Genomic DNA, 27,794 nt, shown 5'->3' on the forward strand with positions numbered 1-27,794 from the left:
AATTGGATTGAGGCCCGGGCTTTGACTGGGCCACTCCCAGGACATTGACCTTTTTGTTTTTAAGCCACTCCATTGTGGCTTTGGCTGTATGTTTGGAGTCATTGTCCTGCTGGAAGATTAATCTTTTCCCAAGTCCCAGGTCGCTTGCAGACTTTGAGGCCGAAAAGCTCTATTTTGGTCTCATCAGGCCATAGAATCTTCTTCCACTTGGTCTCGGAGTCTCCCACATGCCTTCGGGCAAACTCTAGCCAAGAGTTGATGTGAGTTTTTTTCAACAATGGCTTTCTTTAAAGGCCAGTTTCTTATATCCTACCCCTGATTGGTGCTTTTGAAGAACCTTATTCCGGATTTGCTTTGAATGTTCCTTCGTCTTCATGATGTAGTTTGTAGGTTGAATACTTTTTTGATAGCCACTGTATGTTACTTCAGCCATTTAGCATGTAGAAAGTGCTAAAAGAAGTAATCCAAACTTGGGTAACATTTAAATTAGAAAGGTAATTTAACATTATGATTAACATAAAGACATACTAAATGTTAAGCACAGCAATGCAGTAACTATAAGAAGAGGCAAGATACTTGGAGTTGGAAAGGAGTTCTTTTTGTAACTGGACTGTAGTTCAATGTAAAAAATCTACTGTTGACTTTCTGTGAAAGGATGGAGTAACGGCAACATTTGCACTGACCATTAAAAGTACAATTTATTTACATTTATTGATATATTTACAGGTTATTGAATAAACAAAGTAACTTGACTTAGATTCATCTGATGTCAGTACTTGATGGCTAGTTGTAATTAGTAATGTTAAACTATTGTAAATTTGGAGTGTGTTTTCAATTTTGGCCATGTTAATAATATTTACACTAAGATTGTTATAAATATTATTTGTTAGAATTAAACAGATGTATAATATTTAGGTTGCTATATGATGTTATTTTATTCTGAATACACTACAGCAAAAATTATTATTTGGTGGTTTGCGCAATATTATGCTACTGTTGTTTTAGTTAGATACTCACTGTGACGTTGTTGCTCATTCAGTTCTGCGTTTTAATTAAGTAAACAAAAGGAAAAACTTGTGCCTAAGGAAATACGGTACAGAGTGAAGAAATCTTGTCTTTGTGAACCCGGATAAACTTTACCGGCTTACACTGTTATGCTGTCTGCTTGTGCACATGCATTTGCCTTTTATTCTTGGTAGCGTAAGGGACCAGAGTTCGGGTAATCGAATACACAAAAATGTTGCATCCTGTGTATTCAATAGGAAACTCTTTGAAATTCCCATCCCTAATCCTAATAATAAGGGGGGGGGGGGTACAATAGAGAAAAACTTGTGGTTCAGATTTTCCAGAGTTATATAATACAATATAAAGTAGATTTGAAATCTGCCTTCATCAAACCGGAGCTCCTGTATCAGCCGATGACATTCGCTGTACTTTTTTCTTTTCTTGGCAATGTCATGGACCCACAATGATTTTACTTTGCCTATACCCAGCAAACCAGACAAAACTCACAAAGAAAAAGAAAATATCTCAATTTTTAAAAACAATATTTTTTTATTTTATGTTAAACACAATTGTCTGATATTTTGGGTAATTGTGGGGGGATTATGACGGTGTGTGTGGGGGTTGAAATTAGTAAAAAAAAAAAAATCATATATATATATTTTTTTAAAATATAAAATTAAAAAAAAAACTAAATATATAAACCTCCATTTTTTTAGTTTTTATTGAAATTTACGCAGTTTAATGTCTCAATGTACTCTGAAATTAAAGCATAGAACAAATAAACAATTGGAGATAAAAAATAAATCATGGAATCGTTTTGTTTAACAAAATTTTAATCTAAATTTTTTACTCAAAGTAGCCACCTTTTGCAGATATAACAGCCGAACACGCTCGTGGCATTCTTTCTATAATGGAAATCAAATATTGTTCGGAAAGTTCTTCCCAACACTGTTGCAGAAGTTCCCACAAATGTGTTGCACTTGTAGGTTGCTTTGCTTTCACCCTTTTGTCCAGTTCATCCCAAACCAGCTCGATGGGGTTTAAGTCTGGAGACTGTGCTGGCCATTCCATGATTTGAAGCCTACCATCTTGTTCTTTTCTTCTAAGGTAGTTCTGACATAGCCTGGAGGTATGTTTTGGGTCATTATCTTGCTGTAGGATGAACCCCTGACCAACTAGGCGTATACCAGAGGGTATTGCATGGCGCTGCAAAATGCTGTGGTAGCCGTTTTGGTTCAGGGTGCCACTCACTCTGTGCAAGTAGCCGACTCTGGATCCAGCAAAAGAGCCCCAGACCATCACGCTTCCTCCTCCATGTTTGACAGTTGGTGTCACACACTGAGGAATCATCCTTTCGCATACTCGACGGTGTACAAAAACCCTGCGTGATGAACCGAAGATTTCAAATTGATTAATCGGTCCATAAGACCTTCTTCCAGTCTTCAGTAGTCCACTGGCGGTGCTTCATGGCCCAGGCAAGCCTCTTTTTCTTATTTTGCCATCTTTGCAATGGCTTTCTTACTGCCACTCGACCTGTCAGACCTGCAGCTCGAAGTCTTCTCTTCACAGTTGAGACTAAGACTTGCTTACTTTGACCAGTGTTAAGCTGTGCTTGAAGCTCTTGTCCTGTGAGCTGCATATCACGCAAGCTGTTGACTCTCAGAATTTTGTCTTCTGATTCTGTTGTGGCTTTGGGTCTGCCAGACCTCTTCCTGTCAGCGTTTCCTCCAGTTTCCAAGTGCCTTTTGATGGTGTAGGAAACTGTACTCACTGACACTTGGCTTTCTTTGCAATTTCTCTAAAGGAAAGACCTATACTTTTAAGGGTTCTAATGGTGTCGGTCTTCCTTTGTTAATTGCCTTTTTCTCACCATTATGATAGCAATATACTACTTCCTGCAGTACAATACTGTCCAAATAATGCTTAAGAGGGTGTAGTAACACAGTCTGTTTCAACACTGCTTTTATTCACAGAGGGTTTGTTAGTAATCAACAAAAGTTGGGACACCTGCAGGAATTGTTAGCATCAACTTTCAAGGCTTAATTTACTTCCATTGCTGCAGAACAGCTGTAAGTTGTTAACCCATTACTTGTTCCCTGAAAAGGGCCTTTTTGTGTAACTCTGAAATGTACATTATTTTTCAGTTTTGGTAAACTTTTTTTTTTTTTAACCTCTGACAGTACCATTTCAGGTTATTCACTGGACTTGAACTGCTTAAATTTCAATAAAAACTGGAAAAATGGGGGTGTTCTAAAAGTTTTGACCGGTTGTGTGTGTGTGTGTGTATATATATATATATATATATATATATATATATATATATATATATAAAAACATTTTACTAAGTTTTGTCTTCTGTATAAAAACAGTTTTCGCATTTACAGTTTTTTGCTTGTACATGCAGCCGTGACGTAACAACAGGCCACCCACTGACTTTCCCCTGCCGCGTTCAGTGTGAACAGTGGTCTGCGGCGACTGCAGAGTGACACGCAAGGAGGCGGCATGCGTGCCGCGTCTGGTGTGAACGGCCCTTAAGACTCCAGACACCCAGGACTAGAGCAGAGAGGCACAGTGAACCTGCAATAACATTCCTATGAGGATATTCCTGTTGGTATTTCACTGTAGACTGTACAACCACCCTGTACTGTGCAGCTATGGTTTTGCATCGCCTTGACTTTTAGGATTGAGCAGGTTTCATTCAACTTGATAAAGCAAAATATGTTAATTCTACAGGGTGATGCAAAACTTTTGGCCTGTTTAGCTGTATGTGTGGAATGGAGAGTATGTGGTTTAACAGCCCTGACTTTTTCATTAAAGGCTTTAAGTGAAACCTGAAAAAAAAAAAAAAAAAACTACGAAAGTGGATATCGGCATTATCATGTGACATGTAAGTAATCGGAATGGCCACAGGCTTGTTCTGTTTGTAGTTCAGTATGTTGCATTGTGTTCTGCTCAGTGGTGCTACTGTAGCATAACGAGGTTGTATTCCAAACCCTTACATTTATTTTATCCTTGTGTGTCGTAGATTGGTTTAATGCACTGTCTTAATAGTAAACCTGCAGGCAACCCGCTGTGCTCTGTGTTACTCGGAATAGTTTGAAAGGTTTAAGTTGACTGCCCTCCCCCAGACACTGAAGAGTGGTTGTGAGTGCCACTCTGTATATAAAACGTGAAAGTCTGTCATAATTGGTCCCTGAGTATATAACCAAGAGAAATGTGGTCATGTGTTGCAGTCTGTGTGCACTGTATAGTATTACATTGTGTAGTACAGTAGACCTCCCTTGTGACAAGGTCCATAGTACTTTTTGAAGACCTTGAAAGACTTCTAGCTGAAACGTTTATCATTGAATCTTAAGCCCCTTTCACGCTAGCACTCCTGCCCGGGTCACAATCCAACCTAGCTTGAAACCACGTACCTGTGTTAACTCTCAGGATGTGGGTTGAGATGCTTTGACCCGGGTTGAGCGAGACAAAATGCTTAACGGCCGTTCATGAGTCAGCGCAATAACGAAGGTTTCACTTCCGCAAGGAACATTGCTGTTTATTCTGTTTAGCCGTAGGTTTGTTGCTTGAGACACAGCGTGAGCCGGATTGCAGCCGGGATGCAGAAATGTTTATCTAATCAACACTTGGGCCGACAGTTCAATCCAGAGAAGCTTGGATGGAAGCGTCTGTTACAAGCTGCTTCCGGGGCATTGGTATAGGTGTTGTTTATTTGGTTCTGTCACCCAGTCAACCCTGCTTTATCAAAAATAGTGTGAGATTGTGTACCCAACCCGCATGATACCGGGTCCTGACTTGGGTAGGTTCTGACCCAGGTAGATCATGCCAGTGTGAAAGGGGCTTTAGTTTATTTTAGTATTTCTAAAGACCACCTCCCTGTTGTGTCGGCCCCTTTCAATTTAAAAACGGTCTGAAGACCATCTCTCGACAGAGTGCTCCCTTTTTGTATAGAGCCATTCCACTGTATAATTGATGCTGTATAGTATGTACATGTTCAGCTGTTCGTTATATGCAGTAATGTCTGAAGTCCTAAACTACTTCAATGCTTTCGTAGTGAGAAAGTGGAGGCTGGTGGACAACACAAGCTTCCCTTCAGTTTTCTGTTCAGTAAATATGCATGTTTAAAACGCAACATTGAATGCTAACTCTGCTTGCTTTTACCACAGACTACAGGTTCAAATGGAAGACTTCAATAGCGCCATATTATGGAGGTCAGTGACAGATGTGTTGCACAAAGTAGGGGTATGCTGACACTTGTGTATTTTCAGAGGAATTGCCTTTTAGGAAGGATTTATCAGCAGGTATTAAATAAATCGAAACACACCTATTGATTTAATGCATAGATTTTAAAACAAGAAAATCTGTCTATGCCTCATCTTCACAATTACAACTCGAGCTGCCACTGAGGAACATGGGCTATGGATTTCTTTGTGGAGTTTAATGAGAGAGAACACACTTCCCAGGACTACAATCCCACAATTCACAGCAGAGATCATGTATTAATAAATAAACTAAGGAAAGCTGAGGGGGAAAAAAATAAAAATAAATTCATGTCAAAAGAGTAAGACCAATAATCTCTATAAAATATAAGTTTAGTTTTCGTTAGCTTGATCACAACAGGTTCTAATTTAATACCGCTGTCATTGTTATTGATTGATAGTCAATAATTGTGTAAACAAGGGAAACCAAGGATCCGCATTGTTTTGTGTTGAGTGATTAACATGTTATATTCCATTTAATTAATGCCTAACCACTTCAGATTTCTTAAAGTTAATTACACGCTCCTAAAACATACTATTGAGAGCTTTCGAATTTGGGATTATGAAAGCATCAGTCCGTCTTAAACTTGTTTACATACAGTACATATAGGTCATGTTACTGATAGCTCTAATTGTTTTCACAGCTGTGTCGGGATGGATGTCTGTGACAGGCTTGTTCTGTAGAACCGGATCTTTACTGCATGGCTGTGGTCATCACATTCTGTAGAGGGGGTTACAAAGGCAGTGGAGGAAGAAATCGATCCCCTTTATCATTAGGATGTGAACCAGGGGACTTAATTACAGCTCTTTCTGAACTCCATCTGCACCTGTCTCCGCACACTCCCCCCCTCCCCTTTTATTCCATCCTTGCTTATTCTTGGTTTCCCAAAGACACTTGCTTGCAGTAAATGTGTGTTTATATATATCTGTCACTATGAGAGAGGACCTAATTACTACCGCACCAAGAAAAAAATACACTTTCTTCATACACTATCCCCTTTGGTCACCAAGTATATAATTGTTACTGTTAGCTTTTCTATCTGTGCTAGATTTTATAGTTAGGGCTTCTGTTTTTCGATGTTTTATTTAATTCTTTGCGGTTTTATTTTTAGCTGTTCGAGTTTTGTGGAGATGTACCCTGAAGTAGTTGTTGTGGTTTGTTTGTTATTGTTGGGTTTATTTATTTATTTATTTATTTCTCTCTCGACTCGCTTTTTATATACTATGGGAAATTATTGTTTCCGGTTACCTTCCGAAATTCTTGGGAGTTTTTTCTTTCTGGCACAATATAGTAACACGACAGTACTTGCACACTTAAGTGGTACCTTCTTTCCATTTGTCTTCCACAACTAAATCCTTATGGCCACGGGCATATTCTTGTGGGATTTTTGTGTGTAAGACATTTTTTTACATTTCGCCACAGTTTGCGATTCTGTTTTAAATCCCATGAGCGTGTACTGCAAATCCTCCCTATCAAACTCCCCCAGCAAGAACAGTTCTCAGTTTCTAATTTAAATCACGCAAGCGTGTGCAATCCTCCCTGTCTTAGGAGTCTCCAGTACAAATGTAGGCATTTGCTTCCACTCAGTAGTTCAAAAATACATTTGGGAAATGGAAACCAGAAAAACTATCAGGAATGTAGGAATACTGTAGGGAAAATCTAGTCAGATGAGATTTAAACTGTTTTCTTCCTAAATCTTTTGCTTATAGAGCTATATTATATATATATATATATATATATATATATATATATATATATATATATATATATATATATATATATATATATATATATTGTGTGTGTAATAATATATACACATTTTTTTATATATTTGTAGTCATCCCCCCTTCCCATCTGTGGTTTCAGTTTTTGATGTTTGATCAAAGTGCACTGTGGTTTTACTTCTGGCCTCTGAGTCGCCACTGTGGTGCTGTTGGAGCTGGAGTAGAGGTAGCTTCTTTGTAAGTCACAGGCTACTGTAACACTATCCCATCACTCCCCTTTTAACTTGAGGTTACCAGGGATCATAATTCTCCTCCTGTGACTGGCAGCACTTGAATTTCAGCCATTGTCATCAATTCACGGTGTCGGCCTCTGGCAGAGAAAGAGGAGCCCCCCCAGAAACTGAACAGTGTAGCTAGGATAATATTTTTCCTCTGTTTAAATTATCACATCCTGTTGAATTTGTGTTTTAAAACTCATTTAAAGCACCCCTGGTTACACCAGGATGTAACCATTAACCTGCCCCCTGCAGCCGTCTGCCCCCAGAGGATACAATATAATCATTAAGAAATAGCACGTACTGTAGGTTGTGTGCTACTTTTTACATCCACTGGGAGGGTGGACAGGTTTAATGGTTACACTCTGAGGTGCAAGATGTACTTGGCTAGTCATAATATAGTGTGGAAATTTGGATACAAAAGGGACACAAGTCAAATTAAATGTGAATAAATAAATACTGTTGGGGTCCCCATGCAAAAAATAAGGACCATTATGCCTGGAGCATGTCAGTCTGCTGATTTTTCTGAAGACCCTGTTTGTGCATGCACTGTTTATTTTTTATTTTTTATTTTAATGGTGTCATGGTTTCAAGGGGGGGAAAAAAAAGGTGTTGTTAGTAGTAGGACACTAACATTCCTAAAAACCTGAGTCAGACTGCAGCTAGTTTACCCAAGGTGTCTGCCAAACAGATAAATAATAATAATAATACTTTTCTAATCTATTGTTCTATGTGAATCTGTCAGATTTTTCTGATTTATTTATTTATTTATGTTTGCACTTGATAAGTTAGTTAATCTGAAATTGCTACTGACCTGAAAAAAATACACATTTCCGTGCTGTAAACGAAAACTCTTGTTGAGTAAAGTTCAGTATTGGAAGATGGTGTTTTTGAATTCTGGTGAAGTGGCTCCATTTCTTTTCTTTTTTTAAACTACAGCAAATCTGTAACAGGAAGCACAGACTTGTTATGGATGACAGACCAGAAGCAGGTGATCATATTTGTATTCCTGTCCTTGAAATCCTTACCTATGCTACATATTGCACGAGGCAGGTATGCAAACCTGGTCAGGCAGCTCTGCATGGCTTGTATTGTATATACTGCTGCCTCCTAGTACCACTGTAGGTATATGACAACACCTGGTCCGTAGTAAGCATCCTGTTCACTGATCGCTCAGGTTTTCCATTCACTACATCAATGAAGAACAGGAAGTCTGGGGAAAGTGACAAATTCTGGGACAGAGTTTGGAGGTTAATTAGGTGGTAGAAGATGGAGAGATGATTTGAGGCCCTACCACTGCACCATTTAGTGGTAATTTGCAATTTTTATAAACGGCAAGTTCTCAACCCACAGCAATTCATACTATTTATTTACACTGCTGAAGGCTTGAACCTTGATTTGAACCCTTTGGTACCAATGTATTCTATTGTATTGTGGTCCAGTATCGCTGTGCTGATGAAGGCATTACCCGAATCTATTGTGTCTTTGGTTTTAATGAACTATATTTTTTAGCAGTGATGCACAAATTATAGCAGATTCAACTTTATGTAGGACCTACTTGGACTGAAGACGTGGACTGAACCATAGACAGAATCGTGTAACACAGAGAGCCTACCTGGTGATTAAGGGGTTAAGCGGTTGTTTTGAGTGGAGGAAGGGGTCTGCGTGTGCGGTGTAGCAGTTAAACGCAATTGTATTACGAAGTCTATGGGGAGATGGATTGCAGAGGGCTGATTTGCATGTCCTCCCCTCTGCCTCTGCTGTGAAGAGCAGAGGGGGATTCTGGGAAAACAGTGGCATCTGTCTCCAGGGCATGGGGCCTTGTGTTGAGCTGGGGCAAGGGGGTCAGTGTTTTGGGAGGGGGGGTCTGGATTTAAGGACTGCCTCAGTTGACAACTCCAGTCCCAGTAGGCGCTGGCTGCTGTAGCTTCTCTGCAGCAAGCCAGAGCCTATTCACAGCACAAGAGTTTACTTTCTGAATTATTAATGCTCCATCAAACCTCAATACAGACGCAACAATATGAAGCAGGGGAGGGTTCAAAGTTGCTGCCGTCTGAATGGTAGAACACTGGTTGAACTTGAACCTCGTCTTTCGGAGGGGTGTCTTTAGGAGGAGTGAATCCCTCTGTAGTCTTTTAAAATGTTCACACTTGAGTTGACTCGGAGACAGAAGTCTGCTGTGACTCTAAGCGGTGGGCTTGTTCTCGGCTTGGAGAGAATTTACTATAGCAGCAGTTATTTATTTTTTCTTTTGTGCAGTATTCAAAAATTGTACTCTAAAAACAATGATTTAAAAGCCTTTTAATTCAAAATAAAATGTTCAGGAAAAAAATATCACTTGTGTAATGATGAACCAAACACTGATGACCAGTTGTATTCCAAATAAAGCCTAGTTTTGTTATGCAGATAAAATCAAATGCAGGCTTGTTTGGTACTGTAATGTACTGAATATTGAATGCTACAATGGTACAGGGCTGCAATGCTTAAATTGCAAATCAATTTTTCAATCAATTCCATTCTTCATCTTATACACAGTACTGTGCATAAGTTTTAAGCAGGTGTGAAAAAATGCTGTAAAATAAGAATGCTTTCAAAAATAGACATGTTAATAGTTTATATTTATTAATTAACAAAATGCAAAGTGAGTGAACAGAAGAAAAATCTACATCAAATCCATATTTGGTGTAACCACCCTTTGCCTTCAAAACAGCATCAGTTCTTCTAGGTACACTTGCACACAGTTTTTGAAGGAACTTGGCAGGTAGGTTAGCCCAAACATCTTGGAGAACTAACCACAGTTCTTCTGTGGATTTAGGCAGCCTCAGTTGCGTCTCTCTCTTCATGTAATCCCAGACAGACTTGATGATGTTGAGATCAGGGCTCTGTGGGGGCCATACCATCACTTCCAGGACTCCTTGTTCTTCTTTACACTGAAGATAGTTCTTAATGACTTTCGCTGTATGTTTGGGGTCATTGTCATGCTGCAGAATAAATTTGGGGCCAATCAGATGCCTCCCTGATGGTATTGCATGATGGATAAGTATCTGCCTGTATTTCTCAGTATTGAGGAGACCATTAATTCTGACCAAATCCCCAACTCCATTTGCAGAAATGCAGCCCCAAACTTGCAAGGAACCTCCAGCATGCTTCACTGTTGCCTGCAGACACTCATTCGTGTACAGCTCTCCAACCCTTCAGCGAACAAACTGCCTTCTGCTACAGCCAAATATTTCAAATTTCGACTCATCAGTCCAGCGCACCTGCTGCCATTTTTCTGCACCCCAGTTCCTGTGTTTTCGTGCATAGTTGAGTCCCTTGGCCTTGTTTCAATGTCGGAGGTATGGCTTTTTGGCTACAAGTCCTCCAGAAGGCCACTTCTGACCAGACTTCTCCAGACAGTAAATGGGTGTACCAGGGTCCCACTGTTTTCTGCCAATTCTGAGCTGATGGCACTGCTGGACATCTTCCGATTGCGAAGGGAAGTAAGCATGATGTGTCTTTCATCTGCTGCAGTAAGTTTCCTTGGCCGACCACTGCGTCTACGGTCCTCAACATTGCCCGTTTCTTTGTGCTTCTTCAGAAGAGCTTGGACAGCACATCTGGAAACCCTTGTCTGCCTTGAAATTTCTGCCTGGGAGAGACCTTGCTGATGTAGTATAACTACCTTGTGTCTTGTTGCTGTGCTCAGTCTTGCCATGGTGTATGACTTTTGACAGTAAACTGTCTTCAGCAGCCTCACCTTGTTAGCTGGGTTTGGCTGATCCTCACCCAGTTTTATTCCTCTTACACAGCTGTTTCTGTTTCATTTAATGATTGTGTTTCAACCTACGTATTGAATTGATGATCATTAGCACCTGTTTGGTATAATTGTTTAATCATACACCTGACTATGCTGTTTTGAAGACAAAGGGTGGTTACACCAAATATGGATTTGATGTAGATTTTTCTTCTGTTCACTCACTCTGCATTTAGTTAATTGATAAATATAATCTATTAACATGTCTATTTTTGAAAGCATTTTTACTTTACAGCATTTTTTCACACCTGCCTAAAACTTTTGCACAGTACTGTACATCAATATAAGTACTGGATAATCTATTCAACAATTACATTGTTGTAATGTGCATAGTCAATAACATTATTTAAGTTTATTAACAAAACTGCACCGAATGCCCTGCTATTTACAGTATTTCTGTTAGACAAGCAGTGGGCGTGCCCTTCTTCTCCTGCTCGTGTTAACTAGCATCTGATTTGCTGGTCCCATCCTACCAGCGAATCAGTTTTGAAAATGCTTTTTAAGTAGAGCAGGGTGACAGGCTTGTAACTGACTGTAAAAGCAGTACCACCTGTGGGCTTGAGGCATAACCCCGGCACCTCTTCAGCTATGAAAGTTAAAAATGTCATAATGTTCTGCTTTCAAATATGTTTTCTTAATTCTCAAGACAGTTATATCCTTTCTGCAAGTTCTTGCGTGTGCTAAACAGAGACAGTCTGCTCCCAGGGACATTTATATTACTTTACGATTTCAGCTACGTGCCATAAAGATGACATTGGCTGCGAAAGGACCGCGACTCGTCGTTTTGTTTTATACACAAATAAGCTTACTTGATTTGAAAAACGTCTTGAACGATGTTTACCATACCAGTAAATGAGAGAGAGAGAGAGAGAGAGAGAGAGAGAGAGAGAATATCCTTCTCATGATCACCACCTTTTTATAAAGAGGTCCTGGTGGCCCAGGAAAGTTTAGGAGCCCCTTCTGTAGATTCCGATAATATTTCGACTTCATTGTAGAATCTAGTTTGCATGGTGGTTGAAAGGCACCACTGTTTCTGCGCTCTGGCTCAGAGAATAGGAGGGTACAGTCCTGACAGGATTGTAATCGACAGAGAGGAAACCCAGAGCTTTTAAAAGCAGACAAAGTGTGTACAGTAGCTGTTTCCTAATCCCTCTGGGACGCAAGGTTTGCTGAACTGAAAAATTAGATTCTGTTCTCCAAAGGCTCAGACTTGTAGCATTTCGCCTGGCACAGTACAATAAGGAGTTAGCTGATGTGTGAAGTGGACTAGCTGAATGGAAAAAGACAGGAAGGAGATTATTGTTTTTGCTCTTTTTAGTAAAATAAACCATCTTGTTATGTCTTTATAAATGTCACAGGATAAAACCAGGAGAAATTAATTGAAAACCTTTCTGTGCAAAATACCTTCTGTACGTATTGCATTTTGGTTTAACCTATTCTATATACTGGCAACTGCACAGCAGCTGTTTTACAAGAAAGTTGCAAGAAGAATCAAGTTAGTTACTGTAATTTGAGCTCCATTACAGTAGTTTTTTTTACATGTTTCTTTTTAAGCTTGTATTTTCAGTCTGCAAATTGACCTTTCCATCCATTTAAGGAGAGATGCTAAATTCCTTCTGCCTTCAAATCTGTTTTCGTAATTTCTACAGTACAAAATGAATTAAACTCTTAACTAAAAATTAAATGAAACATTAATTTATCTGAAATGTCATTCCTCTACTAGTTTGCCCATTTACTGTTCTGTAATAATAAGGACAAGCTGATATGGTGACGCAGGCTAGTTGCCCCAGTTGTAGACAGACAGATGTCTTGGCAATTTACCTTCTGACAGATCTTTACGTTTTAATTCAGACTTCCATTTTACCACAGATGTTGCCTTTTGTTTTTCTTGCAGTGGGATAGCCCTGAGGCCTTCTGTGAGCATGTTTTGCATTTTTTGCAACAGCCTTTCAGTGCCATAGCTGGAAGGGACGGACAGGGATTTGCATGATGAAACACAATCATGTTTTTGTGGAGGAGTTCATGTCTATTCAGAGGAGTAGCTGTGTCAGCTTCCAATAAGCATACCGGTATTTAGGGCATGGAACCCTTCTGGCAGGACAGCTGAGTAGTGACGTTCCCAGACCAGGACGTTGATGGAGAAACACCGGCAGGTACTGTCGGGGTTGAAAGCACAGTTGCGCTGTTTTTTATTCAAAGCAATAACAAATAAAAAGAGTTGACAAAACACTGCTCACAGAGCAAAACAAAAGTGAATACAAAAACAGGTCACGAACACTTCTCTCCCTCCACCCAAAACAAATACTGTACAGGTGCTTCCCATCCTGAGTAGCAATTGCTATTTCTGTTTCTTCTGTCTCTCTCACACACATTCCTCCTTCCATTGGTAGAGGGGGTCGCAGTGCCAAGAAGTTTGAGAACCGCTGCTCTGCTGCATAATGCGCCACACAAACAAACATTGGTATTCTCTTTGTTGTACGAAAAAAAAAACTTCAGTAAATGCTGCTCCAGATTAGTAATATTCAATCTGGAGATGGTCACACCTGAATGACACAACACTTTGAGATATATTACAGTAGCGTCATACACTACACAACTGGACTATTCCACATGTGAGTAATTTTAACAGTACTGCAGACATACAGTACCGTCAAGCCTTGTATCTTGTATTTGGAGGGTTATATAAACAAGCTTAGTGTGTTGGTGACCAGCTGTGGCTGCCGTATCAAGGTGACTTTTAGTGTTTGCTGGGCAACAGTACACTTGAGTTTATTGTCGGAATATTTGAAATACTGCTGCATTGTGTTCCTTTCTCTCCATTGCATTTGCTTTCCCGCCATCTTTTTCACATAGGCATGTCCATTTTACTTCATGGTACTGGAGCAAACCAATCCGTCCAAAATGCCAATCCCCTTCTAGTATGCCACTGGGGATGCGTTGTTTTTGTTCACTCGCACGTAATAATATGCATATATTTATATGTATTTTGTCAGTTGTACCATGTCCTCTGTTTGTTCAATGTTCTGTTTTTTTCTCACAAAGAATTGACATTGGCACGATCTATCGCCCCATTTTTTTATTAAACTCATTCACTAATTCATTGTTTATCTATTTCCTCAGCATATTAAACTATTCCACAGTCTTTGGAATACACCAGCAGGTACAGAGCCTTATTGGTGTATTTGAGAACCACATAACTGAATTTCTTTATTTTTTAAAAATTTGGAATCGCCAGTTATTTTTCTGAATTTCTCCCCAGTTTGAAATGCCAAATTATTTTTATTCCAACCCGGCTCACCACTGCCATCCTCGCGCTGACTTGGGAGACACAAAGACAGACACACGGGTCCTCCGAAATGTTTCAGCCGTTTCACTTCTTTTCACTATACAGGCCAGCCATACAGCCACCTCAGAGCTACAGCGTCAGAGGACCACGCAGAACATTAGCGATCTGCTAATGTGCACTGCCACCTGGGAACTCCTGTCCACGGTCGGCAGTGGAATAGCCTAGACTCGAACCGGTGACCTCCAGGCTATAGAGCACATACAGTGCCTTTACCAGATTCACCACTTGGGAACCCCCCCACAAATCTGAAATTGATTTCACTTTGCTTGGGAGCGTGGTTCAAACATTGCTTTTGGGGGCCCCACTGCATTTTCATTGTTGTTATTATGATTAGGTCACTACTGTTTTCTTTGTTTTGTTTTTTTTTTACAACAAAGAGAATACCCATGCTTGTTTGTGTGGCGCATTATGCAGTAGAGCAGCAGTTCTCAAACTTCATGGCACTGCGACCCCCTCTACTAATACATTACTTCGCGACCCCACTGCCCTGTATTACTGCAGAATAGTTAGTATTGGTACTTGTGTGGATGAAAACAATTGCTGAAACTGGGCTCTGTGTGACTGAGGTAAAGGTGAAGGTCATCTCCAACAGTGAGACTGGTCCTGTACTTGTTTTTTTAGTAAAGTGAGTGCAGAAAAAAACTGATTCACAAAGGTAGACGGGAAAGGCTAGGGTTGTGTCCGAAGGTTCGTTCGCTAGCCAGAGACTCGAAGATTGTTTTAAACCTTCAAAGGTTCGTCCGACGGGTTCATGCACTGTATGTATGTTTTGTTTTTGTTTTTTTCTTCCTGTTAACAGAAACGGTTTGACAATGTGTGAATACTATAAATCATACATTAAATGTCACTCACATGCAAAATTAGATCTTTTGATTTGTATAATGCATATTACATAAACAAAAGTTATTAAAATACGCTACCAAATTGTTATACATTACATACAACTGGAGCAGGGTATAGTATCCAAAGCAGTGAGCTCATACCTGTAGTGGTTGTATTGCTTCAGTAAAATATAATACCTAGTGTGTGGGACAAGTGCTGTGGTAGAATATGGTTGAAACATACAAAATATACGCCAACACTAATAATTTTAATTTAAAAAAAGCCAGCAGCAAATGTTTTCATTCACCATCTTGACAGCAAAGTGCTGTATAGCGTCAGCGGTATTGAAAGAACTGTCCCAATTATGGCGCGCCATTTGTGCCAAAACTATCCAGCCATTAGTTTGTCAATTTGTTTGTCAATTCTTGAATTAGTCAATTTGTCCAGCAATTCGTCCATAAATTTGTCAATTCATGCAGTAATTCATAAACGTATTTGTTAATTCATCTAATAACACTGTGTAACAATTTATTTTTTTTTTGGTTCGTGGGTAGTAAGTGTTATTTCCTAATTGCTTACTCCTCAAAAGTATAGAAAATGGCTATTATTCCCCACAAACTTTGCTTTTGTGACCAGGACAGTGATATTTTGAAATGTACCTATTTTCCAGAACATTCCAGATAGATTCAGTGCTGAGTAAACTTGGAGTAACTTCTAGAACTTTCCAGTAATATAAATAGTAGTATAAATACAGGGGCCTTAAGCCCACCAGTTCAGTTTATCCACTTAGGCAGCTGGAACTACATATCTGCATTTTTCTGAGATGGCATCAAGAGGCTGCAATGGTGGCATTCCTGATGGGTCTCCAAGGCAGTTTTACCAAGTTTCCCTGCTATCTTTGCCTTTGGGACAGCAGGGACACCAAGGCGCACTACCACAGGCGGGACTGGCCACAGCGGACCGAGTTCTCTGTGGGGAGGAACAACGTCAAGTGGGAACCACTGGTGGACCCCCGGAAGGTGCTGATGCCACCACTGCACATCAAATTGGGCCTTATGAAACAATTTGTCAGAGCTCTAGATAAGGAGTCGGCAGCCTTCAAGTACCTTCAAGACTTCTTCCCTAAGCTGTCTGAGGCAAAGGTCAAAGCCGGTGTCTTCGTCAGACCACAGATAAAGAAGATCCTGGAGTGCAGTGAATTCCCCAAGAAGCTCACTAGTAAGGAGAAAGTGGCTTGGAACAGCTTTGTCGCAGTGGTTCGGGACTTCCTGGGCAATCACAAGGCCGAAAACTATGTGGAGCTGGCTGAGACTCTGGTGAAGAAATACGGCACAATGGGCTGTAGGATGTCCCTCAAAGTCCATATCCTTGATGCTCATCTTGATAAATTCAAGGAGAACATGGGAGTGTACTCGGAGGAGCAAGGCGAGCGCTTCCACCAGGATATACTGGACTTTGGGGGCTGATTCGTGAAAGTGATTTACAGTATAATCGTAAATCCCAAAAAACTACTCACTTCTAAATCTTTTGTAGTCATTTTTGTATTACTTTAGTATAAATACATGTTAATTTGGATTCATATGTTGTTTTTTTCTGACTTTATGTGAATGAAAAGACCATTCTCATTAGAAATAGGTACATTTCAAAATATCACTGTCCTGGTCACAAAAGCAAAGTTTGTGGGGAATAATAGGTATTTTCTATACTTTTGAGGCATAAGCAATTAGGAAATAACACTTACTACCCAGGAACAAAAATTGCGTTACATAGTGTAATTCTTTAATTTGTGAATTCATGAATACGAAAGGTTGTACTGACCTGCAAATTTCCAATCAACCCGACAAACTTCCAACTATCAATCTCGCACTGTGCCGAAAACACTGTAACCTTTCTAGCCAATGGGAGCAAACACTAATATTTTAATCAGTGAAAATTCAGCCTCACTTAACTGCTTCAGCCAATAATATTTAGAAGGGCGTTTCGGAAGATATTCTATTTAATAAGATACTCCACTCTGCTGATTTTCAATGGAGACTTCTGTCTCACTGCGTGCAAAGCATTGTGGTATATAGAGAATTAGGCAAAACAGTTCTATGGAGAATCAATGCAGGTGTACGAAATGTTGCTGGTTTTCGCCATGTTAAAAAAATGCATAAAACTTTTGAAGTAGATTTCACATTTGCCCAAGGCCTTTTGAAGAAAACGGCAACATTAGCAAATTATTACAATACGTAGTTATTGTGAAAAATGCTATTTTTTGAGCACTGTCCTGTTCGTTTTCGCAAGCGCCGAAACATCACTCTAAAGAAGTGTACTGATTGAAGTCATTTAACAGTCCGGTAACACCGGTTACTTTAGAAATAAATAACAATGCAACATAAAATATTAACAGGATGGAGCAATATAGTACAGTAAACAAACTAACGGCATTTTTTTTTTTTTTTAACAGCGAAAACCAGCAACATTTCGTACGCCTGAATTGACTCGCCATATAATTTTTTTGCCTAACTCTATATACCACAATGCTTTGCGCGCAGAGAGACGGAAGTCTCCATTGAAAACAGTGGAGTCGAGTATCTTGTTAAATAGAATGACTTTTGAAATGCCCTTGTAAATATTAATGGCTGAAGCAGTTAAGTGAGGCTGAATTTTCATTGATTAAAATATTAGTGTGTGCTCCCATTGGCTAAAAAGGTTGCAGTGTTTTCGGCAAAGTGCGAGATTGACAGCTGGAAGTTTGTTTGACTTATTGGAAATTTGCAGGTCTGTACAGCCTTTCATATTAATTCATTAATTTGTCAATTAATTATTAGATGAATTAACAAATACGTTTATGAATTACTGTATGAGTTGACAAATGTATGGACAAATTCACGAATTGACAAACTAACGGCTGAGTAGTTTTGGCACAAATGGCGCTCCATACGAAACCCCTCTGCTGTTTGGGATTTTTAAGTGCCCAGACAACAACAACAACAACAAAAAAAAGTTGAATGCAAACTGTGCAATGGCTCGTATCATGGAGGCACAACCAATCTCTGGGGTCACTTGACAAGCGTAAGTTCATCTTAGTAGTATTAATATTTTTAGTAGTCGTAAAATGAGACTGATAACCTGTTTGGAACGGTGACTGTTAAATAAAGCTTTGTCCGCTGCAGTTGGTGCTGTTGGAATGCAAGCTTACTGTATAGAATGCAGGCAGGCTCAATTACATATAAATAAGCATGTATTTTTATTCAATTATAAAAACATGATTACTGTTCTATACAACACACTTTTAAACCACACGTGAATGTTTATTCCATTTATGGATTACCTGTAAAAGTAAGATTTTTCAATCCAAACATAAACAAGTAGCTGTGGTGACGTCACCAATAAATTATGCGAATACGTACCCTCAAAGGTTCGAACCTTCCTTTGGTAATGTCTTCTAAATCTTCGAATGTTGCCAGACTGCCACGATTTATGCGATCCTACCACAGCGCCAGCTTCTTGATCCAGCTTTCAATTTTGTCAGTGAGAGTAAGGACAGATGTATCTCGTTCTTGCAGTGACATGTTAAGGATGTTAGTGATCAAAAATAAGGTAAGCTGCCAGCAAAGCAAGCCATTTAGCATCTACAAGCTTTTTGGCTAGTGGAGAATTGTTGTCAGAAATATTCTCACTTCCTCTCTGAGTTCAAAGAAATGATTGAGCACCTTGCCCCGTGACAGCCAGCAAACTTATGTGGTAAGTAGCTGACGGTGCTCTGTTCCCATCTCATCACACAAAACTCCAAACAGGAAGGCATTAGTTGGATGAGACTTGATAAAGCTGACAAGGCGAACAGCTTTGGCTGGGTGACTTTTTTTTTTATTTATTTTTTTAGCAACAAGGTCTTGTCTTTGTATCATGCAGTGAGTGTAAGTGGCTTGTGGTGCAAGAGCCTGCACTCTGGTGACCAACCCGCTGTTTCTTCCTCTCATGGCATGAGCATCGTCCCTGTAAATGCATACACAGTGCTGCCATTCCCAGCCAGCATCAGAGACAAGAACATCCAAAGGAGCAAAGAGTTCCCGTCATCTTCAAATCTAATGTAGTCAGCATCTGAGCAGCACTTGACAAATCAGACGTTTCATCAAATACTTCGCTTTACCTTGACAATCATTTGCTCATACAGGTCAATAACCATACTGTGAGGACGCCAGGCACTGATGTCATGAGACAGGGAATCAAGCGAATCAAGCTAACTGGCAGCACTTTGTCCCATCATAAATCGAAACCACCTGCTTGGCGCAAGGTGGAAAAAGGTTTCTCCAATATTGTGATGTTCATCAGTTTTGGCTATCCAGTGTGACACAGTAAAAGTTGCAGTCTTTTCGTTAGTTGTAGCCTGCCAACTTGAGTACTTTCGTCTGGCACCTTAGCTCTTAATTTTCACTGATAGAAATCGATAGGTTTCTCTTGGAGAGCCGTGCTTTGTCTAGAAGTGCCACAACATTTTCGATGGGTTTAAGCTGTCCTTAGCCAGCACTTCACCACACACTGTGGCCGTGGCTCCTCTTCAGAACCAAACCAGGTAAAACCGTGTTCCAGTTATTTATTATCATACTTTCGGGTTCTTGTTTTTTTACCGTTTTCTACCGTTTCCAAAACTCTTCAGAAAACGGTCCATTTTAAAATACTGTAGCAAAATATTATTGCTGGAAAAGAAGGAACACGGATAAATACTGGGTAGGGAGGGATAGAAAATAAAAGGAGGTATGCACCAAAATGCACAATAAAATAAAAAGGGTAAACAAAACAGTGTTGTACACTGCACTTTCTTTATCATTTGTTTCTTTTAAAACGGACGCTTCCGCCAATCTCCAAACTAGCTTGTGGAGCACAGATTTCACCCAATATTTATAACCAGAGTCCCATATGCACCTTTTCTGTGCTGGTGAGGGGGTCAGTCCCAATGCAGAACATGCACCCATTATAACTATAAGGAAAACAGATTTGCAGGGCTGTCGGCCCGTGTGTTGTCATGCATCCAGCAACATACTATTAGTTCTTGTGTTAACACAATGTTGCCATTAGTCACTGAGTTTGCAACCCGCTCATACAGCATTATCCTGTAGCGGCAAACGCTACTCTAAAGTAAAACTTTTTGAACTCCCTTCACAGCAAATATCGTCGAGTTAACACTACAGAAGTGTGTATTCCACTGATTGGCTGACATGCAAGGCTTGTATAGAAGTGCTGATTGGCTGAAATGTAACAGTGGGGGTGGGGGGGAGCCTTAAATGATTGTTAGGTAACCACTTCAGACAAAGGCAGGAAGAGAAAACAAGGACTAATTTGGAGTAAAAAGTGATAATAAATGAATGTAGCTGTTTCTTAAACTAAAATATATATTTCTTTAATTGCACAAGTATTCATGACCCCATTGAAAGGCACTGGACCCCATTTGGGGTCACAACCCACAGTTTGAGAACCTCTGCAGTTGAGGTTTAGGCAAGTACTGTACTGACTAAGGAGACCTGGCTGTGTCCAGCAGGTGGCACTGTTCTGTGAAACCAGCACACAAGTGTGTTGAATCAGTAGATTACTGCAGTTCAGATTAAAATGATTTCCCCGAGCATTCTTTCTTTTAAAAAAATAAGCAAAAGTTTTAGAATTGTTTGTTTGAGATCTATGTAACTCTCTCTCTCTCTCTCCCCCTCCCCATTAGGATCTTGAAGATGCGCTTCACAAGCAGGACATTGACTTTCTGTTTGATCTCATCTCTTGTCTTCTTCAGGGCTGCTATCAGCGCACAGATATCACGTGAGTAACATTTGCAGAGCGCAGTCTCCATGTGCATTGTAAATATTATATGGGAGATACTGAAATTGAAGAAGGAGTCTATGAGAAAGACCTAGGAGTTTTTGTTGACTCAGAAATGTCTTCATCTAGACAATGTGGGGAAGCTATAAAAAAGGCCAACAAGATGCTTGGATATATAGTGAAAAGTGTTGAATTTAAACCAAGGGAAGTAATGTTAAAACTTTGCAATGCATTAGTAAGACCTCATCTAGAATATTGTGCTCAGTTCTGGTCACATCACTACAAAGAGTGCAAAGAAGAGCAACCAGAATTATTCCGGGTTTAAAAGACATGTCATATGCAAACCAGCTCAAAGAACTTAATCTCTTTAGTCTTGAACAAAGAAGACTACGCGGCGACCTGATTCAAGCATTCAAAATTATAAAAGGTATGGACAATGTTGATCCAAGGGACTTTTTCTACCTGAAAAAAGAAACAAGGACCAGGGGTCACAAATGGAGATTTAATAAAGGGACATTCAGAACAGAAAGTAGGAGGCACTTTTTTACACAGAGAATTGTGCAGGTCTGGAACCAACTCCCTTGTAATGTTGAAGCTGACACCCTGAGATCCTTCAAGTAGCTGCTTGATTCTGGGATCAATAAGCTACTAACAACCAAACGAGTAAGATGGGCCGAATGGCCTCTGCCTCATTTTGTGATCTTTCTTATGTTTAACAGTTTTCTTTTCCAACTTACAGTACTAGTCAAAAGTTGTACGCTTGCTGGAAACTAGGTTTTTTTCATAATTGACAATGTTTTACGTTGTATACGTTTCTGTAAATACTTGAAAATGAAAACACATGTTGCAATATACAAAACAAAACCCATAAGGAGTATCAAAGTAATGTTCAAGAAAATTGAAAATTGTCTCTAAATCTTGGATTCTTTAAAATAGCCGCCCTTTGCCTTAATAACAGCCTCACAAACACGAGGCATTCGGTTAACAAGTTTCAGCAGGAAATCACCTGACGTCTTCCCAGCTCTTCTGCAGCAATTCCCAGAGATGTAGGGCTCTTGTGGGTAGCTTTGCTTTAACTTTTCTGTCTAGTTCGTCCCATAAAAATTCTATGGGATTGAGGTCTGGAGACTGGGCAAGCCAGGTCATTAGATTGAGTTGTTCTTCACTTTCCTTCTTCGCCAGATAGTTCTTGCACAACTTTGAGGTGTGTTTCAGGTCATTATCTTGCTGAAGAATGAAGGACTGCCCAACTAGCTGTAATCTTGATGGAATGGCATGCCTCTGAAGTATGCTATGATAGCAATGCTGGTTGAGCTTGCCGTGGACTTGGTAAAGATCACCAACTCTGTCACCAGCAAAGCAACCCCAGACCATGACACTGCCTCCTCCATGCTTGACAGTGGGAACCACACATGCAGAACTCATGCTCTCACCCTCTTTGCGTCTTAAAAATACTCAGAGGTTGGACCTAAATATTTGACATTTTTTTTTATTCATCGGTCCATAAGACAGACTTCCACTCCTCAAATATCCAGTTTCTGTGTTTTTTGGCCCAGGAACGTCTCTTCCTCTTATTCTGCACTCTTAACAGTGGTTTCTTTGCAGCAATTCTTCCAGTTAGGCCAGCTTCACGCAATATCCTCTGAACAGTTGATGTTGAAACATCCGTACTTCTAGTAGCATTTAGCTGAGCTTGTATTTCAGGGGCAGTTAATCGCCGGTTTCGCAGACTTGTGACTCGAATGAATTTGTTCTCTGATTCTGAGGTCACCCTTGGCCTGCCTGACCTTGTTCAGTCCTCATGAGTGCCAGGTTCTTCAAATTGTTTGATGGTCTTGGCCACAGCAGTTACAGACACTTGCAAAGTTCTTGCGATTTGTCTTAAAGATTGACCTTTATTTCTTAAAGTAATTACAGACTGTCTTTTTTCTTTGCTTAACTGAGCGTATTTTGCCATTTTCTGCTCCCTTACATTCAGGAATGACAATGCTACCTATATTTATAGTAATCATGGACCCTCACCTGTTAACAATAATTGGTGACAAAAGGTTAATTAGGTAACATGCTAGTTAACTCAGAGAACATCTAACAAAGACACTTTTATACGTAGGCCAGTGTTCTAACACCATGTTATACACATTTCAGACTTTTAACTGACTTGGGCTTCAGACTGAAATCCCCTTGCTTTTGGTGACCATTTCATTGAAATTGACAAGATTTACATTTTCATTTCAAAATCAAATTTTTGAATGCAATTAACTTATGATTATCAGCTTATATAAGTACACGTATCATATAATGAAATATTAAGTGTATAGACAAGTTTATACTGTTAAAAGCATAGATAATCATGAAAAACCTGGTTTCAAGCAGGTGTACTCAAACTTTTGACTGGTACTGTAGATTGCACTCCTGTGAGGTGTGATGGGGTCATCGTTGGTCATAAATGTAGTACATGCTTTATCTGTGTTGTATTTATATACTACTAAAGCTATTTCAAGCTACTTCAACATGTTTGTCAAATTTATCAGTAGGTTGTTTCTCTCCTGAACGGCTAATGAACCAAAATAAAAAGAAAAATGTCTGCTTATCTGACTCGTTATTGAACAGAAGCTGTAAATGTCCAAACGTAATGTTTCTGTCCCTCTTTAAACATCCTCTGTATTAATCTCTGACAGGTTTGCCAGTTCTAAAACCAAACACCTATAATGATGTTGCCAGACGCTGTTTTTGAGGAGCTTGTTTTCAAACCAGCCTGCTCTGCCTCACACTAATGGGTTTTTAAATATAGCCAGACAGGCCCAAAGGCTGCTAGGACCGTGCACAGGAGAGTGGAAACACAGCTACCGTACTCCTGCTAAAACCGATACCCAGTAGGGGCTGTACTGGTAACACCAGCAGAATACAGTAACCCCTGTGTCATGCAACAGTTGTGACGGTAACCAAACGTGGGTGTTGTGTACAAATTTAGTTTTTAATCTCATAAATAGCAGAACAAACTCACTGCAGTTTAAACCTGTTGTTACTGAAACAAACGGTAACATGTAGGCCCTGATCATAAGAGCTGTCTGTGTTACATGGCGTCAGACTCCCCTAACACTGAGCATGGGAGCTGCAGCATGCTGTTCCATATGTTACAACTGTACACAGTCAGCACTTGCAAAATATTTAAAATATAAGCATGCTGAGTTCATTTCAGTCATCAGTTGCATAGATTAACCATTCAGCAGAATGTGGCAACAAACAAGTGAGTCCAGACTAGGGATGGGCACCAATATTGTTATTTTGATATGGTATCGATACTGACAATATTTTCCATATCGTAGAATAAAAAAATTAAAAAATCATGTACACTAGCAGAGACACTTAAATGTTTTTTTATTGTTAATACAACAAAAATACAAACGCAGTATAGTCACGTTTATTTTATATTAATATACGACAAACCCTATAGACACCAGTAATGCTGAGTCTCTATTTAATCATCGTATACGCTGCTTGCACCAAGTGACATCACGTTTCAGGATACCAGTATCTCAATTTCCGGCGAATGATCGGTTTATTTGAAATCCTGTTTACATCTTTTCATTTTGCTGTATTGAACGGTTTCTTTTTTTTTTACTTGTTTTGTTTAATTTTCTGAGAGATAAAAGATGAGTTGTAGTTTAGCCGCAACCAGCACTTAAGTATGAACGTCGAGCAGGAAACTGCAGTGATCACTGCTGTGTCCCTTATGCTCGACTTCAGCACGATACAGTTCAGCAGCACATTTTCATTTATTTCCCATGCATGAAGAGCCGAGAATTTTTATCTCATTGAAAAATATTCCAAGAGATAAATTCACAGTAACGAAGACACTTAAGTATATATTTATTTATATATACACACAAACAATATCAGACAGTTGACCATAATTTATTTTGAAACAGCCGCCAGACATATAATTCAATTGTATATAACACAGTAATGCTTAAACAGTTTTGTGATAAGTAAAACAAAATAGTTTGTGTATTAGACATATTAGTAGAAGCGTTAGACCTATGTAATGCAACGAACAAAAACAGAACTGGAACGCTGAACTTTACACATCTTAAACTATGCAGCTTCTCATTCTTCTTCAAGGATCTAAAACAGCTGGTTCTTGTGCTGATTTCTGCTGTCACCTTGTCTGTCTCTTGACACTACAAACACATGGCAGAGAAAATAATTGGATTTGTTTGGAGAGTACTTTTATAAACTGACTGTGCCAATGGTAATTATAATGGAACATGAACAGTATATGCTAGCTGAAACAGTTTAATAGAGCAATGCTGAAACTAATTATACAGTTTTAAAAAGAGAGGTACGATTTAAATACATCAATTTAAATGTAATAACTACCCTTGGCAGTCGCAGAGGTAGCTATGTTAGTTGCATGCTGCAGGCTCATCATTGGTCATCCGTTTTGCATTGAGATGTGCATGCTTCTGCTGTCCAATACTTCTGCTATTATTAATGTATAATATGTGAACTTTCATTATTATAAATGAGATTTACTTTTAAAACATCAAAACATATCTCAAAATAATGCAAAATTTGACATGACCCCGTACTTAATACTTTTAGAGGTGTCGTGAGTCAGCATGTAGGCGCAGAGCAGCTGAAGGTTCAATTACTTCCGGATTGGCTAAAGTCTGAGTCCAGTGAAGTACTGAAATATTCTGATTTTGAGGTGGCTGATGATGGAATAGTAAAACAATATAACAAGACCTTGTTTGTCTCTGGATATTGTGAAGCAAAGCACAACTAAGTTAAAGTTATTGCTTTTCATATGTAAATATCCATTAACATCTATATATGTTTGATATTGCAATTGTGTTGTTGCATTTCTGTGTTTTGCAAGACTATGGTACCATCTCTATCGATATACAGTTTTCATGTCATTGTGTCCCCCAGTTACAGACATTAATATTTACTGTTTTTGTGTGACTTTAGCGTCTTGCGAGTTTTAACCCGTTGAATGTGATAGCAATCAGCTTGCTCCTGAAGTGGCTTCCACCCAGTCCTGATTTTGTAATTTAGTTTTAAAGAAATGTATTTTAAAGAATAAACATTAAACAAAAGCAAAACAGGCCATGAAGCATATTTGACCAAAAGTGCTTTACCAGTGTTATTGCAAACACTTGCACAAGCAAATGAGACAATTGTGTGACTTTATTTTTCGTTCTTCATTTACTGTATCGTGAAGACCCTGCCGATACCCAGCCTAACAGAGTTATCTTATGGAGCCATTTGTCAAAGTGAGCCATCAATGGACTATCAGTTAAGTAGGCCTATCTGTTTTAAAATATTAAAGAAGAGCCCCAGTTTTCATGTGTGGTGTTTGCCACCACACATCCCAAACAAAATGTAGTCAACAGTTCCATGTTGAGTTTGAGTGGTGCTTTATTCTTGATATCATGACGGGTGGCATCGCCTACTTGAAAAATCAGACCTGCACCACCTCTTGGAATTCCCTTTAAGTTCAAATTTGGTTAAATATAAAATCATTTGTTCAAGTAACTCAACAGAATTCACTTTAAAACACAAACAAACCTGGCAAATACAGCAGTTTTTGAAGTCAGTGGACTAAATATAAGTAGGATTAGAGTTTAATTCCGTGTTCTGTTGCTTGTAAAGCAGCAAGCATCAGTACCGGTTATATCGACATGGGCAGCCGCGGCTAGTTCATTTCTACTGCTGTTTTTTTTTTAATTTAATTTATTTTGTGTGTTCATTCTCACACATTTTCTATCCTGTAACATATTGTAATGACACTAGGTTAAGACATTCTTTAGTTCCGGGAATGAGAGTATCGGAATCTGGGGGGTATATGGATGAAACCTGTCCATCTGTTTGTCACACATTTTGAAATTAACATGCATTGTATGGTCATGGTGATCTAGATTTTCATGAGCCTGATGGCTCTGATTTGTCTGTTTTAGAACCGTTGAGGAGGATGTCTGCTACTAAGATACTTGGATTAAAGACACACTTTGAAACGTTTAGTAAATTAATCCTAGAGGCTTGTGTTGTTGAACTATTTCAACCACAATAAAATCCTGACAAACTGAAACCTGTGTCGTTTATCAGATGTCCTCTGACAAGTAATCTTGTGTGCCCTGTTTTGATATCTGACTCTCATAATGAGCTGCAGGAACTACTCTTGTGACCATCCCTAGAGTCTCCCTCAGTGGGGCCAGAAGCATACGTGGAACAAACAATAAACCCAGCTAGTTTCAGTCAGAGAGACTCGCTGCAAGGATTTGTCCAAGGAAAGGGTTAACTAACATCACAGCAAAATGTGTCATCCTCCTGGGTCTAGGTTGAAATAAACGATCCACTTTCTGCACTTGGACAGGCGGTAGCAGGATGTGATCCTTTATTGGATTAGACAGCTCTGGGCACCCAGGGGCTGCTCTGCTCCTCCACTTTCAAATACGTTTTCTTTTCATCTTTCAAGAATAAAACACTCAGCTCTGGGGGAGAGGAGGAGGAGGAGGAGAAGCAGGGCTGCTGGTTTGCAGCTGCACTGAAGTGCTCAGTACTCTTGACATGATGATCCTTTTTTGTTGAGTGTAAACCCTTTCTGTGGGCTAGAGCCATGCCCTTGAAAAAGGGACAAACCTCTTTGAGGCAATGCCCTCTCTGTATGATCCCACACATTGGGATACCATGCATTGGGGATTTAGTAGACACTGGTTGTAGGTATTATGGCTAAAATTGTTGGTATATATATATATATATATATATAT

General features: G+C 39.4%; 1 protein-coding gene across 1 annotated transcript in view; it reads left to right on the plus strand.

Moving 5' to 3' along the window:
* Window positions 1-27,794, plus strand: part of LOC121317841 (cat eye syndrome critical region protein 2) — a 91,232-nt gene that overhangs the window by 29,305 nt on the left and 34,133 nt on the right. The window contains exon 2 of the mRNA XM_041253942.1: window positions 20,927-21,021. Within this exon, the coding sequence (XP_041109876.1) occupies window positions 20,927-21,021 (95 nt within the window). The remainder of the gene's footprint in view (window positions 1-20,926; window positions 21,022-27,794) is intronic.

This window comes from Polyodon spathula, chromosome 7 (assembly GCF_017654505.1).
Source record: "Polyodon spathula isolate WHYD16114869_AA chromosome 7, ASM1765450v1, whole genome shotgun sequence".
NCBI lineage: Eukaryota > Metazoa > Chordata > Actinopteri > Acipenseriformes > Polyodontidae > Polyodon > Polyodon spathula.